Source organism: Pseudopipra pipra, chromosome Z (genome assembly GCF_036250125.1).
Source record: "Pseudopipra pipra isolate bDixPip1 chromosome Z, bDixPip1.hap1, whole genome shotgun sequence".
Taxonomy (NCBI): Eukaryota; Metazoa; Chordata; class Aves; order Passeriformes; family Pipridae; genus Pseudopipra; species Pseudopipra pipra.
In genome coordinates this window covers 33161344-33177608 of record NC_087581.1, presented here as the reverse complement: position 1 = coordinate 33177608, position 16265 = coordinate 33161344, and the positions used below count along the sequence as shown (strand labels likewise).

General features: G+C 41.9%; 1 protein-coding gene across 8 annotated transcripts in view; it reads right to left on the bottom strand.

Annotated features, from left to right (window-relative positions):
- ADAMTSL1 (ADAMTS like 1) overlaps window positions 1-16265 on the bottom strand; it is a 399489-nt gene that overhangs the window by 128575 nt on the left and 254649 nt on the right. For 7 of the 8 annotated variants that reach the window (XM_064642565.1, XM_064642564.1, XM_064642566.1 and 4 more), the window contains 2 exons: window positions 12367-12441; window positions 9240-9397 (listed from right to left, as the gene is read on the bottom strand). In XM_064642565.1, coding sequence (XP_064498635.1) covers window positions 9240-9397; window positions 12367-12441 — 233 coding nt within the window. The remainder of the gene's footprint in view (window positions 1-9239; window positions 9398-12366; window positions 12442-16265) is intronic. The other variant, XM_064642562.1, reaches the window with a different exon arrangement.

The following is a 16265-nucleotide window of genomic DNA, read 5'->3' as shown; positions in this document are numbered from 1 at the left end:
TTTAGGCCTACAGTGGTCTCTCCTCCAAACTAATCCCAAGCCTTAGACAACACCCTTTACTAGACCTTGTTTTACACCCACTGGTCTTTGCTGGCTCACACCTCAGCCACAGGTTTAGGGCCCTAGCTATCCAAAAATCACCAGTGAAACAGACTGTAACAGACTGTACTTTACCAGCCCCAAACCTTCCCTGGAAGTTCCTACTGATGGTTTCAGTAAGCCTATAACTCATGGAGTTCATATTTACAGTGCTGATTGCTTTAAACATTCAACCAGTTGTGAACGTTTGCATTATATTGTCATCTGTAGACCCCATCTGACAGTATTACTTCATCCTGCTCAAACGATTGCAGATTCTCTATTTTGTGTCTGAAGTGTACAGTATCAAGAGAGGAGATATTTTAGCACAGACAGATGAATAAATCTGACACTGGTGATGCAGCAGCTAAGTGGCAGCTCTGCCAATAAAGGACATGTCCCCCTGTGTGGTATTACTACTGTGATCTCTAGATCACAGAAACAGAAAGATTTCCAAACAAAACTAACCTTCATTTGATCAGGATTGTATCAAACATGACACATTCTTCTTACAGAAAAAAGGCATTCACATAAATCAGAATTTTGTGCTGAAAACATCAAAACAGGAAAATCTTCAGAATTTAGGAAAAATAGTTCAAGTACAATTTAAGTTTACTGGCATGTTTTCCAGGTCTTCTACCTGTCAAAAATTTGTAATTCTCAAACTATCAATATAAGAAATAAGAACTAGAAAAACTCTAAAATTTTGTGAAACATTTTTTTTTTTAAGACAGCTGCTATACTGAATCATTTTTACCATTGTCTTGGTTTGAGACAATTTGGAGGGGTGGAGATCTTAGACAGAAGTCTCCTGCCTCAGATTCAATATCTCTGGTCCCTCCAATACAGAGAGAGAGAACAGATACACCCCAATGTAAGTGAAGAAATAACTCGTTACCAAGAAGAAATGCCAGTAGTAATACTGATACAACTGGGTTAAATCAACTGATAAAGCAGAGCTTAGTCCGGCTCACCAGACCAAACCGAGATGGTGGCTGCTCTCCCCCACCTGGAAAAAACACACATGGCCACAGGACAGAGACAAAATAGGCCACCCTTCCATATAGCTTACCTCCCCCATGCCTGGAAAAGCTGGCAAGAACAGTTGGAGAGTCAGTGTTGGCAGGAAACAGTGGCTAGCTAGGATTTGATACCGGCAGGCACTTGCATGGCACTGGAGTGAGGCTGCAGTGCGGGTACAGGCAGCCGGAGAGGGGCTGCAGATCCCCCAGGTGACTGGAAGGACCTGCAAGACACCTGTTGGATCCAGTGATGACACTTGGTTGCTGCAATTTTGATGTGCATTGGTCAAAGTGGTGGTCACAGTCCAGATCCATTAAGGTGGTGGTGGAAGCCCTGGTGGTGAGGGAAGCCCTGAAACTCAGTGTTATATATGCTCAGGTTCAGGTGGGAACACCTGTGGTACCTCCCCTGGGTCGAGGAGTTTTACACTGGATGATGTAATACTGTGAGTCACAGGATGCTTCAGGAGTCTTTGACACCTGCTAAGATGATGCAGCTGTGTCTCAGGTCAGTGTGGCTGAGTCCATTGTGGCCCATTATGGTTCATCAACAAGAGATGAATACCTTCAGGCTGGTGTGAATGTTCCTGGGAGTTATCCCAGCTGAGTCATCTGTGTAAGGAAAAAGAAACACTGCCCCACCTTGCAGGGTTTGCCTCTTGCTTATCTTGTTTAACACCCAGCTTGTAGCCTGAGGTGTCAGATGTGCAGGCTGGCAGTGATGACAATAATGAAAGAGGTACCAGACTAATTAAAAAGGACTTCAAGGCCCTGGATCGATTAGTTAATGGGACAGGAGCACAGGTGGTGTTTGCCTCAGTTCCTGCAGTAGCAGGGATGAATGAGGAGAGGAGTAGGAAAACTCATCTTATCAATAGATGGCTAAAGGATTGGTGCTGCCGGTAGAATTCTGGGTTTTTCGACCATGGGGCAAATTCTACGGTACCAAGCCTGCCAGAGTCAGATGGGCTTCATCTGTCTAGCAAGGGCAAAAGGACTCTAGCCCATAAGTTGTTGGGGCTGATCAGGAGGGCTTTAAACTAGGTTTGAAGGGGGAAGGGATTGAAACCAAGCTTTCCAGAGATGAGTCTGATGGTGGAAAGCCAGAGTTAGAAGTGAAATCAGCAGCCCAGCTCATGTACACCAATGCACACAGCATGGGTAACAAACGAGGAGCTGGAAGCCATCGTGCAGCAGGAAAGCTGTGCTGTAGTTGCCATCACAGAAAAGTGGTGGGATGACTTCCATGACTGAAGTGCTGCCTCGGGTGGCTATAAGCTCTTCAGAAGGGATAGTTGAGGTAAGAGTAGTGGAGGCGTGGTTCTCTATGTTAGAGAGCCTCTTGACTGTAGAACTTGAGGTCAGTAATGATAAGGTTGAGTGTCTGTGGATCAAAATCAGGGGGAAGGCCAACAAGGTGACATCCTGGTGGGAGTCTGTTACAGACCACCCAACCCGGATGATGAGGGTGATGAATTATTCTACAAGCAGCTGGTGGATGTCCCAAAATCACCAGCCCTTGTCCTTGTGGGCAACCTTAAGCTGCTGGATGTCTGCTGGAAACTAACAGAGAAGAGGCAGTCCAGGAGATTCCTAGAGTGGAATTTCCTGCTCCAGCTGGTAAGCAAGCCTAGCAGGGGTGGGGCCCTGCTAGATCTGCTGTTCACAAACAGAGAGGGGCTGGTGGGAGATGTGGTGGTCAGAGGCTGTCTGGGGCACAGTGACCATGAAACAATAGAGTTTTCAATGCTCAGGGACACAAAGAGGGCCCTCAATAAAACCTCTACTCTGGACTTCCAGAGGGCAGATTTCAGCCTACTCAGAAGACTGGTTCAGAGGGTACTTTGGGAAACAAGCCTTGAAAACAAAGGGGGCCTGGAGGGATGGACATGCTTCAAGAAGGAGGTTATGAAGGCGCAGCAGCAGGCTGTCCCAGTCTGCTGAGAGGCGAGCTGGCAGGGAAGATGACTGGGCTGGCTGGACAGGGAGATTTTGAAGGAAACTGGGGGGAAAAAGAGAGCTTACTGGCTATGGAAAAAAGGGCTGGCTACTCATGAAGAGTTTGGGAACATAGCTAGGTCATGTAGAAAAAAAATTAAGAGAGACAAAGGCACAATTTAGCCACTTCTGTTAGGGATAACAAGAAGTGCTTCTACAAATACATCAATAGCAAAAGGAGGGGCAAGGAAAACCTCCACTCTTTGTTGGACATGGAGGGAAACATAGTCACCAAAGATGAGGAAAAGGCTGAGGTATTTAACACCTTCTTTGCCTCAGTTTTCAACAGTAAGACAGGTTGTCCTCAGGACAACTGGACTCTGGAGCTGGTAGACAGAGATAAGAAGCCGAATAGCCCCCCTGTAATCCAGGAGGGAACAGTTAGCAACTTGCTGAGCCACTTGGATCCTCACAGATCTATGGGACCAGATGGGATCCATCCCAAGGTGATGAAGTAGCTGGTAGAAGAGCTTGCCAAGCCACTCTCCATCATTTACCAGCAGTCCTGGCTCACTGGGGAGGTCCCAGATGATTGGAAGTTGGCGAATGTCACATCCATCCACAAAAAGGGTTAGAAGGAGGACCCAGGAAACCACAGGCCTGTCAGCCTGACCTCAGTGCCTGGCAAGGTTATGCAGCAGATCATCCTAAGTGCAATCACACAACACCTACAGGATGGACAAGGGATCAGAACCAGCCAGCAAGGCTTTAGGAAGGACAGGTCCTGTCTGACCAACCTGATCTCCTTTTATGATCAGGTGATCCACCTGGTGGATGAGGGGAAGGCTGTGGATGTGGTCTATCTGGACTTCAGCAAAGCCTTTGACACTGTCTCCCACAGCATTCTCCTGGAAAAGCTGGCAGCCGACGGCTTGGACAGAGGCACTCTGTGCTGGGTTAGGAGCTGGCTGGAGGGCCGGGCCCAGAGGATGGTGGTGAATGGAGCTGCATCCAGTTGGCAGCCGGTCACTAGCGGTGTCCCCCAGGGATCAGTGTTGGGCCCAGTTCTGTTTAATATCTTTACTGATGATCAGATGAGGGGATCGACTGTACCATTAGCAGATTTGCAGGCTCCCTCCCAAGCTGGGGGGGAGTGTTGATATCCTGGAAGGCAGGAGGGCTCTGCAGAGGGACCTGGACAAGCTGGAGAGATGATCTGATTCCAATGGGACAAGGTTCAACAAGGCCAAGTGCCAGGTCCTGCACTTTGGCCACAACAACCCCCTGCAGCGCTACAGGCTGGGCACAGAGTGGCTGGAGAGCAGCCAGGCAGAAAGGGACCTGGGAGTTTGGATTGACAGGAAGCTGAACATGAGCCAGCAGTGTGCCCAGGTGGCCAATGGCATCTTGGCCTGGATCAGGAACAGTGTGGCCAGCAGGACCAGGGAAGTGATTTTTCTCCTGTACTCAGTGCTGGTAAGGCCACACCTGGAGTACTGTGTCCAGTTTTGGGCTCCTCAGTTCAGGAAGGATATTGAGGTGCTGGAGCAGGTCCAGAGAAGAGCAACAAGGCTGGTGAAGGGACTCGAGCACAAGTCCTATGAGGAGAGGCTGAGGGAGCTGGGGTTGTTCAGCCTGGAGAAGAGGAGGCTCAGGGGAGACCTCATCACTCCCTACAACTACCTGAAAGGAGGTTGTAGCCAGGTGGGCATTGGTCCCTTCTCCCAGGCAACCAGCAGTAGGACAAGAGGGCACAGTCTTAAGCTCTGCCAGGAGAGGTTTAGGTTGAATATTAGGAAGAAATTTTTTACAGAGAGAGTAATCAGGCATTGGAATGGGCTGCCCAGGGAGGTGGTGGATTCTCCATCCCTGGAGGTTTTTAAGATGAGATGGGATGTGGCACTTAGCGCTATGGTCTAGTAACCACAGTGGTGTTGGCTCAAGGGTTGGACTTGATGATCTCAGAGGTCTTTTCCAACTCAGCTGACTCTATGATTCTATGCTCCTTCGGCACCTGGCCTGGGTGGCCACTCTGCACATTGTTAGCAAAGCACACATCAGCAAAGCACATTGCTGATGGAGCCATGAGCACCAGTAGTCCAGTCTCTGACAGCACTGGGGAGGTCACTGTAGGTGGTCTAATGTCATTAAACACTAGCAGTTCAATCTCTTTAAAGAAGGCAAAACATCAAAAAGCCAAAAAGACATATTTGGTGAAAAGGTGGATACCAGAATTTTTGTGCAGCCCAGGACAACCATTTACATATCTTGTGAAGAGACTGCCAATAGTTTAGCACATGAGGAATGTACCACTGACTATTACAAAGTAAAGAAACCCAAAGCAAAGAAATCCAGTAGTTATACAATTCAGCTACTCCAGGAACAGCATGAAGTTTCTTCTTGCAATTTTAAAGCACTCCATGTCACCAATAAAGAAACTTAAATGTCAACTCCTACACTGAGTTTCTACCCGAATTATATTCAGGTGTCTAACTTGACCTCCCTCAATAAGAGCATTCAGGGTCAAATGAAAAGGATTACAACAGTAATTCTGGAGACAGTGACCCTAAAAATAGAGTTCTGCTACATCTACAAATTCACTTAGACCTGTTTGCATAAAAATCTGCCTTGGCCCAGGAAAGTAAATCTTGACACCCACAGAGATCCCACATTGTAAGGAAAACTTGATAATACCACAGAGAAATCTTTAATTTTTTTTTTTTAAAGACAAGTACTTTAACTTCACATGCTGAAGGCACAATAGTCATGAATATACAAGGTATGGACAACAGTTGCCAAGTCTGTCATAACTGAGAGGTATGCATGCATTTTGGTACTCCTGCATCAGCCTTACTTGTATGTACATGTTTACATCTGACAAAATAGAAAAAAAAAATACCCAGAAGGAAAAAAACATGTAGAAAAATAATTTAATAATATAGAATAATACCCTTGTTGCATGAAGTAATATCTAAAGTACCTTCTATAGATGTTGATTGAAAAACTGTGATTCAACTGAAAAGAATCCAAGACAAACTTTAATGGTAGTCTCAGAAAAAATGCTACAATTGCAAACCATTTGGGGGTTTTTTTTGGTGCATTCTTCTATATCCACTAAAACCAACAGATATGCTAATAAATTAACACCTACTGAGTCATGTTACTCCGACTTTCAAAGGTGCAAAGACATAGCAGAACTAATAAAATTGTTTTATCTCAATTCAGCAGTGGCTGTTGTGCCCATGACTAGCCAGCTTGTCCACTCATACTGGTCCAGATAGTCATCATGTAAGTAGGGTACTCTGATTTAACCAGCACTTCTCACCTTGCTTTGATAGAAAACGAAATGCAAGCACTAAGGGATAAAGGTATTTTACCTATCATAAAAGATAATAGTGGAAATATGAGGAAAACAGTATAACCCTCTCGTCTTGGTTTAATGACAAGATATTCAGGAGGTGAGACCTCTAATGAGATGAACCCTCCTTCTTTTATTATTTCCCTCCCCCAAAAATAAAAAAGGTAAAAAATTACAAAGAGTCTGAATGAAGAAGGAAAAATTAGAATTTTACTAAAAAGGGAAAGAAACTTGAAACCCCAATAATAGCAGAAAATATTATCTAGCTACCCCTCTCCCCCCTAGGGTAAAACAAAACTTGGAAGGATATTTCATCCAAAAAAATTTTATGCTGCTGAGGTGCTTGGTGTGGGTTCCATTGTAGCAACCACATGAGCGTGTTGGTGATGGGGCTGGGGATGACCCAGCATGGTCCTGGAGCCTGGCGGGAGCTGAGTGGGCTTGGACCTTGGGGTAGTGGCACTTTGTGCAGGTGAGAGAGAGAAACAGTTGCAGCTGAGATGGTAGTGACTCTGGAGAAGAGAATTCCCAGGTTGGTGGCGGCAGCTCCCAGGCTACTGAGAAATAGCTCCAGAAGTGCTTCAAGAAAACAGTGCTATGGTGGTTCCACTGAGTCTGAGCTTGGTTGGACAGTGAAGGAATGGCTCCAGCAAAGAATTTGAGCATCTGCGGTCCTTCAGTGGGCAAAACCCGGGTACACAGAGAGCAGTTCTGGTCCATGCCCGTCTTTTATGTCCTGTCTCCTGAGTTCCTGGGATGGAAAGGGATCCACCTTCCTGGCAGGTCTTGAGACCCCTGGGGACAGTCTGCCCCTGATCCAGCTCGGACAGGGCAATCCTCACACTCCAAAATTACGTAGTAGTATGGAAATATTTGTAACTGAAAAATCCTTCCCATCTAACTAAAACTACAACAGTGCCTGTTACCATTTCAGGGCCATTGGTCTATATGTTTGTCCTAGTTAGAACAGCTGGTACCAGTTCATCACTGTATGGGTGTAACCCAAAACTGTGTATTCTATAGCCTTCCATGCCATTTCCCAGAAACTGTTATCAACAGACCATTTACACCCTCTGCCCAGAGCAGCCTGACTCCTCAGGCTATAAACTGGGTGTTAAGATGCCTGCGAGATAGGAGGGTGCATCCCTGTCCTCACACCCTTTGTGGAACTCCTCACCCTGAGGGAAGTACTGGGCATTCCTGCCTGAACTAGAGGATATATAATCTTGTGGTCTTGGAACTTTTTTAACCACTCATGGGATCCAAAGGAAAACTGCAGACCACCACTCTCTACTGGACTGCAAGCACCACTTTTCAACCAGACTGCAACCACCACTCTAGACTGGACTGCAATCACCACTCTTGACCAGACTGCAACAGCACTCTCACCAACAGGTTTTCCCCTCTCCTTTTCCTTTGGACTCAGGGGGGCACAAAGAACACCACTCTGTTCATAACCCAGGGTGCTGGGTTATACATTTGGGTTTAGTGGGTTAAAAACAATTGTTTGTCTGTTTAATCATACTTATTGTATAATTTTATTAAATTGTTATTCTGACTTATAGTCTCTCTTTTGAGTTGAGTTCATTTCCCCTGCTGGTTTACCTTTAAACCAGCACAATGATGAGCTCTTTCAAAAAGGTATGTTCTAACAAACCAGGCTGTCAGAAATTCATAGACAACAGAAATAATGTAAAGTGAGAAATGCTATTTCCATTGCACTGATGTTCATCATCTCTGTATCATCTGTAAAACAGGTAAAGGTGTTTCAGATATCTTGAACTGATCAGTATCTATTTTCGTAAGGCATTTTCATTCTGATCTTCAAAGAGTAAGGAACATATTCCTTAGGTCAAGCTTCTCCTTGTGAACCAGTTCTGAAAATTTCAAATTGCTTTTTCTCCTGCTGACATACCACAATGAGCAGGGGACAGTCTACAGGGCTGTGCTACTTCCCAAGCTAACCCATTCCAGCCTGGCCCAGCTTAACCCAACACAATCACTTAAGACATTTTCCAGTTCATTGTTCAAACCTCTAGCTGCCATCAGCTCAAGATTAAAGCAAATGTCATCTACCTCTGAAGCCCATGGTGAAAAATTTATGTAGTCCTGGACATGATACAGGTTTTACAGTTTTACAGCTGCAACTCTTCGAGTTGCTTGGACCTACTGGAAAAGGATTCATTTTACTGTAACTCCCAAATGTTCATTTTTGTATGTGTGTTTTCCCACAGAACGTGCGCATTGCTTCCAGCAATGTGTTTTATATTACCTGGAAGAATAGAAATGCTCTAATGGGAGGAAACAATTTTATTCTTATTGCCAGTCAACAAAAAGCAGAACTTCAAAATGACGCCATGACTCCTCAAGCAAAGTCATCCCATTTATTTTGGAGCTTGGGGACCTCACTCTTCACTCTCTTATAGTCTTCTGTGCAATTACACTAAACCCTACAACTGAGGGCCAAAGATACACACAAAGATTCTTTTTGCCTATCACAGACAAAGCAAGCTGCTTGTCATTGATTTATACCTACCTCAGTAGTGCATATAGAAAGGAATCTGTCTTTTCCTGTAATGAGTTCATCTTTTCTTTTTAGGGCACACATTGGGCATGCCTTTCTTGACATAAATTCAGTCTCTCTCCTGGGGGGTGTCCAGTGAGGCTTTCATCACATATATAACTATAAAGAATTTCATGTAGAGTTCAGGAGCTAGCCTGGACAAGGCTTTGTGATAAACATCTACTGGAAAATTAAGACATAGAAAAATATCTTTCATCTTCCTAACGCATCTTACCTTACTTCATGTTGCTCTAAGATGTCAGTGACCAATAATCCTCACCTTGATAGTGAAGTCTGCAGTGAGAGGCCCAGATATTCTTAAGATCTCCTTGTCAGGAAACTTCTGGAAGTCAATGCTAGAATTTTCTACAAGAAAGGAGCCTGTGGTGCTGAGGCTGTTTTCACTCTTCAAACCTTGGAGAGTCTTGGTTTCCAAATCTGAAAAATAGAAACAAATTAAAGGGAAACTAGGGCATTGCAATTTGAAGCAAGAGCAAGTGAGAGCAGAAAAAGAAAACCAACGCAAAAGAGTGGTGGTTCAGATTTGCCTTCTAAATCAGTAATAATGCAACTACTTTTTTTTTTCCCCCATAGTTAATTCACATTCCCATACTTTTCTTTTTTCTCTTCAATCTTCTTTTGGTCTTTCTTCAACCCTTAGATTTTTAGATTGAATTCCCCTCCTCACCTGTAGCTCATGTTTTTACTCTCTTCCAGATATATTAATCCATTCCTAGTTAGGCATATTTGCTGTTGTTTAGCTCACTCTCAGTAAGTCATGCTCCTATGTGAAGCATGACTCAGACCTTGGCCCATGAGTGCTGTTAAGTTGCTGTACCCTCTTGCAGTTCAAAGGTGGGTCAATAACCACATGTTGTTGTGGTAGATAATTAATGGAAAGCAGAATGCTCAGGAAAGAAAGATCAGTATGACAGCAACCCCACCTCCTCTCCAGAAGTAGCCTGATCTATTGCAGTGGACTAGAAAGGGAAAGTGAGTCCTGAATCCTCCTGAGCTCTCCCTCTGGCTCTGTGAATTCACAGCTCCCAAAAAGCAGGCATTAATTCAGATACTGTTTGGTAGCGGTTACTTCTGATGGTCATAATAAAAATATTAGTAATTTATTAAACAGAAATCAACAGTCAGAAAGTAGATTCTGTCTCATCACCTAATTAGCCTTTCCACCAACTCCAGATTATGCTTTACAGCATGTTTACCAGTAAAACCGTTTCTCAGTTATTTAAAAGTGACAGTGCATTTCATTATGAAGGATTGCAAAGCTGCAAATCTTTCACATGTATTTACAAAATTATGCACAAAATCTTCTCCAACAGAGAGAGGCAGTCAAAGCAAAATCTGAGTTAGATGTTGGCATACTATTCATCTGTGATGGAGACATATTTTCAAAGAAAACAAATGGGAGATATGTTTTTATTGGTGTATATTTTGGTTTTTATTTGTGTATATTAACTTTTTTTCTTTAGGGAAGAAAGATAATTGCACTAATTAGACTGCTTTTCATGGCGGGTCAAGGGAATTAATTAATGAAGGAAGTTGCTGAGACAGTACTAAAAATTTGCCCTGTATCAATGAATTCCTTGGTTTTCAGTGAGATTAATCTCTTCCTTTGTGATGGCCACTTGGCCATCTATTTATTTCTGGACAAGGCTGCATGCAGGAATAAAGATGGTTTAAAGACTTGTGTATATATATCAGCCACCTGTTGACTTCTCCCACAACCAAAGTTCACAGGGCAAGAGACTCCCCCTCCCTGAGCAACTTATGGTAGCTCATACATATATAAAACCCTTTGATAGGTGAAGAGAAAGATTCATGGAGACATCTGAAACAAGAAAGGGATATATTTGGACTTATTCATGTTTACACAGTGTAGTTAATCTAAATCTTAACCAGGCAAACCTCTCTGATTCAAATCTTTTTGTCTTGAAATGTGATATGGTCTGAGTGAAGACAGCTTTAGATCAATCTCTCCAACTAAAATCTCATTTCTCTCTAAGCTGTCTTATAGCTTAATTTCACTGAAACGATAATAAATATATGATTTTTTTTCTACCTTGGAAGAGAGCATTTATACTGGAAAAGAATATAGGAGAGAAAGAAAGACTGCAAATCATGTACTGGGAAAGTAGTAACAGTCATTACAGGAGCAGCTCAGAAATACTTGAAGGTCCACTTAAAACTGAAGCACAGGCAGCATTTGAAGTTTTAAAAAAACAAAATATATTTTTTCTTGGTTTATAATCTATAATTTGCTGGTCTTTATTCACAGCTTTAAATTGGAAAACCATTAAAGCATATTCACTGCTTTCTCAACACAAGTAGGAAGCTACAGAACAGGACTGATAAACCACTCCTTATTTTGCCACTCATATCTTTGGGCAAAAGAAGTCTGAAGAGTGGAATGATTTGCTGTTTCACACCGTGCTGACACTAATGTTTGTATCCACACTGACAAGCCTGGAGGACTCTAACTGGCCCATGCTGCAGGAAAATTCTAATGACTTTTGGACTATCTTACAATAATTTGTGCTACTGAGAGGTCATGCAGTACAGTTTGGTTGTTTTCTGACAGCATATACTAACACTTTAGTATACATTTGCTGCTGAAAAAGAGAGCAGCTTCTGAGCAGCTATTGCACTGGAAGGTAAGACAGAGGGATGCAAGGAGCTTCTATTCATGAAATAAATGGATTTGCTTTCAGCTCTCACAGAGTGTTCTCAAATCCTGAGACTCCTCCCAGAGAAGAGGCATATAAAGCTGCTAGGATACACAGATGAAGCAGGGAAGCATTACAGACACAAAGTGATGGGCTAGCAGCACTCCAGTGGTCTTAACTGCTTGGAGCAATACCACTGTTAAGGAGCATGGTTTGACTTGTGCATGCTGTTTCAGATCTTCAAACAGTGATTTTGTGTGTGTGTGCATGTGTGTATGCATACACGCAAGTATGTGTGTAATACTGCATGTGTATATCAAGGGGATTGAGAGAGACTATCATAACAGAAACATGTTAAAGTCATAAGCAGCTTGATGGCTAAGCTCAGCTGTGGGGAAGCTTATACTTTACTGTCCTCAGTATTTCTTCACTCAGCAGTATATATTTTATTAAACTAAAGCACTTGACAGCAAGAGAGCCAGCCAAAGGATAAGCCAACAGAAAAATTATAGAGGGGCAAAGAATTCCGCAATGTTGGCCAAAGTCAGCTCTGAAAAGAGTGTGTACCCCTGATGTAACCGGGTCTGAGAAGAACTTCTGAGGGTAGGACTCATCTGTGTGTTGAAATCAGCAATCTGAGAGAAGGAAACCAGACATCACAGTGTAAACAGAGCACTGCAGGTTACCAATGATCTCTTAAACAAATGTACACTATCTTATTCTACTTACATAAATGATCGGGTCCTTTCAGCACAAGGCGAACTTGCCTGCTTCCATAGGGAATAGCAACCACTGTATCATCTACTGTGGGAAGGCAAAAATGCATGGAGTAAATAAGCAAAGAAAGTCCCATCTGTTTTCAAAGAAGCAATGAAATAAGTGCTTACGAGGAAGTGAAAAGAAAAGCCTTAGGACCAATAACTCTAAGAATTATGATTAAAAATCTGAAAAAAAAAAGAACTTGTTAAATGTGGTAAGAACCTTCTGTTAAGAACCCAAACTTGTTGATTTTATTGATTTTCAACTACTTCACAACTATTTATGGATTTGAACAATAACTAATAACTTTGTATTTCATCATGACTCCACTTAAACTTTTTCAAGTATTTCAAATTGATATTTGTGGCAGAATCTTGCACCTATGAAGCCCTGTGGAGCTTTGCCTATGGGATTTAAACCAACATGTGAATTAGCATGTAGGTCACATGCACCTGTAGAAGTTAGGTCAGCATTTCTAAAGAGTCAGCAACCTCAGTAATGTCCTCAATGGAGACAGGAAGGAAAGGTGTGGAAAGATGATATAAAATGTTATACCTGGGTCATGAAGTGGGGTGCCCAGAGAATGCTGACCCAGACTAACCAGCATGCTTCATTTACCTTTCCCTGTCCTTTCTGCCTCCTTCCCATATAACTAGCAGCTGGGAAAGAAAAAGTATGTATGCCTAACAGGATTTTTGGTGGAGGGTGAGAAGGTGGTAGACCTGAGAGAAACAAAGTCTCTTTCACTGTCTATTCACTAGAACTACTCACACTTGCTCCATGAAATGCTTACTAGCAGGAGCTAAGCTCTGCTCTCAAAGCAATGTGTTGCTTTGTCAGGTTAGGCTAACTCAGACAATAAAAGCATTTCATCTTTCATTCAAACATATGAGCTGGGGCCTTACCTTTCTGACCAGACCAAAAGGGGATAACCGTTGAAACCTGGCTAAATCAGGATTCTTGCTTACCAGCAAAATAGTTATTAATGTTGTCATTTTATTTCAAAAAATGAGGAGAATCAACACAGAGAGGAAGCACTACCCGAAACAGGAACTTTTGAACAATACACTCATTCATCCAAACCTATTATATCTCAGAACTGTGAATTTGAACCCTCTCATATTTTAAATTGTGTAATGCATCGTAAGAATTCCTGACACTCTTATATTGGAGAGCTTTATGGTATGAAATATTCATACTGCTGTGGCCTCTTAATATCCCAAAGGGAGGGGGCAAATATAATCAGTCACTCTGAGTGCCACAAGAATTTTATGGACATAAAGCCTGTTCAAGGTCTCAGGCCATGTTCCATGTTCAAGATCTGATAGAACCATGTTCCACTTTTCAAGATCTGATCTGATATGTTTCCTCAAACAATCCAAGAATTTCAATGTCTTCTACATCTTTTGTAACACTAGGACTAAACTCTACTCAACACATATTCTGCTCATACACATCTATGATATTGATTAGCAAAGGCAGAAATCTTTAATCTCGATGCAGAATTCAAATTTTCTATTTGAAAAGATAAATATTCAAGTTCTAAAAAATTCACTAAATATTTATATTCTAGTACTGATTTTATTGGTACCATTCTGGCACTCATATTCAAGATAACCAGTAGAATAAACACATTTTATCCATTTTGGGGAACAAAATACATGAGTATTGTAAAGTAAGATACACAGGTATCCCCAGAAATGCCAAGACAGTGGAAATAATTCAAAAATTTATTTAAAAGGCCAGAACATGAAAAACTTACAAATACTTCACAGTGCTATAGAAGCACCGGGCCTCAGGGAGAAAAAGGCAAGTTCCCACCCTCTCCAGGGTCTTTAGTATCCTCTCTGTTTCTCCCCTGCCTTCCCAAGGCCTCTGTATATTTCTGCTAGGGTTATCTATCTCCAGCATAGCAGAGAGAGATAACACAGCTCTCTCTGCAAACCCATCTGGACCGCAGAAGGGAATAAAAAAAAATCCAACCCTCTTGGGAAGGCATTTTGCAAGACTTCCTAAGTGAAAACAAGTTTCTAGCTTTCCCATTACGAATTCTTCTGAAAGCACAACTATTACTACAGTATGACATATCATTTTGTTGTATATAAATATATATATATAACATTTATTGGAATGAGTCTGGGAAAACCATTATGTCAATTTAAAAAAAAAAAAAAAAATAATGGCCTTTTTACAAGTACAGTTCCATGCCACTGTGATATTTGACTGTCTCTCGGTTACAAGCTCTGTGCTGGAGAGTTAACAACTCACTGATATGTCACCGAAAAACTGGACAGATCATATGAGCTTATGTTTTCAGCATGGCTCTTCTGCCCCAGGATATTGCTAGGACTATATTTCACCTGATCCTGCAGTTGATCTCCATTTGAAATCCTAGTGAAATGCAAAGCTCAGTGAGATTTATGCTTATCACTGTGCTTCTTGCTTTCACAAATCAGAAAGAGTGGGAACTGAAGGACAATTTCCTGCAGGGAACAATGATAAGAAGGAGACATTTCGTGTGAAGAGACATGTGAAAGTAAGCATGGTAATATTTAGTCACAGCTCCCTCTAACAATAAGCAAAGAGGCAGATTGTGGAGCAGCTGTGTGGAACACTTGGAGGAAAACACAAAGTGCATTAACAGGTGGTTGGTTTTCTCCAGAGACCAGGCACAGAGAAGCAAGGGAGAGTCCCAGATAACTGAAAGGACAGTGGTTCAGGGCTGTGAAGAATGTCCAAGGATTTAGGCAGAAGTTAAATGTCATGTGCATACATCAGATTCCCATGAGAGATCAGTTTCTTGTAGTTTTGGATTTTTAGTTTGGATTTTGTCCAAGTGGTCTCTCAGTTCTCAGGATGAAAAATGGAGTTCTTTCTATTTCCTCATTACTATTGATATTTAACGGAAATCTGGAACCGAATCTGTTTTTAGCAACTATGGCAAGACTAATTATGTAAGTATCCAGACTACCTCAGTGTAACAATTTCTACAATTCTCTTTTAAAAGTAATCTACTCCATAGTAGACATCAACCCCTCTTTAGAGAAATACTCTAAATATAATATTGCACAAGGTTACTGGCAAATTTCACTCACAACTTATAGGATCAACTCTCTAGCTTCTTAAGGAATACAAAGAAGCCTGCTTAAACATAGTTTATCTCCATAGGAAGGACATACACTCTTTCCCAAAGAAGATATTATTAAAAAAAAGGAGAAAGATGCAGAGTTAGAGAGACTGAACCACCAGCCTTAGTAGGGAAATAAATATTTCTGAAATGAAGGTTTTTGTAGCTTTTTGATTATTATTCTTAAAAAAGTATACACACAGGTGCTTTCTTTTTCATAAAAATGTAGGTGAGAATTCAAGGCCACGTTACCTCCTGCCCTGCTATGTTTCTGTTTCTGAGGCCACTGAGAGATGTATACTAGCCCTATAAATAGTGAGGGAGCTGTTTCTGTAGCAAGTGTTTATAGTGACAAATAAGCAAGAGGCTGACACAAAGTGCTAATGGTGTCAGGGAGGATAAATGCAGAAAATTAACATTTTTAACATTTTTGGTTTTTAACATTTAAAATCTCAAATTTTCACAACATTTCCATACAACATTTAGAAGCAAACCTCAGAAAGAATTCATATTAATTCACACATTCAAAGGTGATCCTTAACTGTGTCTTTAGAATTGTAAAAATCCGATTTAAAAGAAGACTTTCTTTTGATACATTCAAAATTCATAGTGTTGCATAACAACATGTATGTTTACAGCAGGGAATGGAATAATGCCCCATGGTTTATGCAGAGTACATACAAAATCTATGATCATCTACTTCAGCTCTGAATAACAATTATTTGTGGCAAACGTGTCTGAA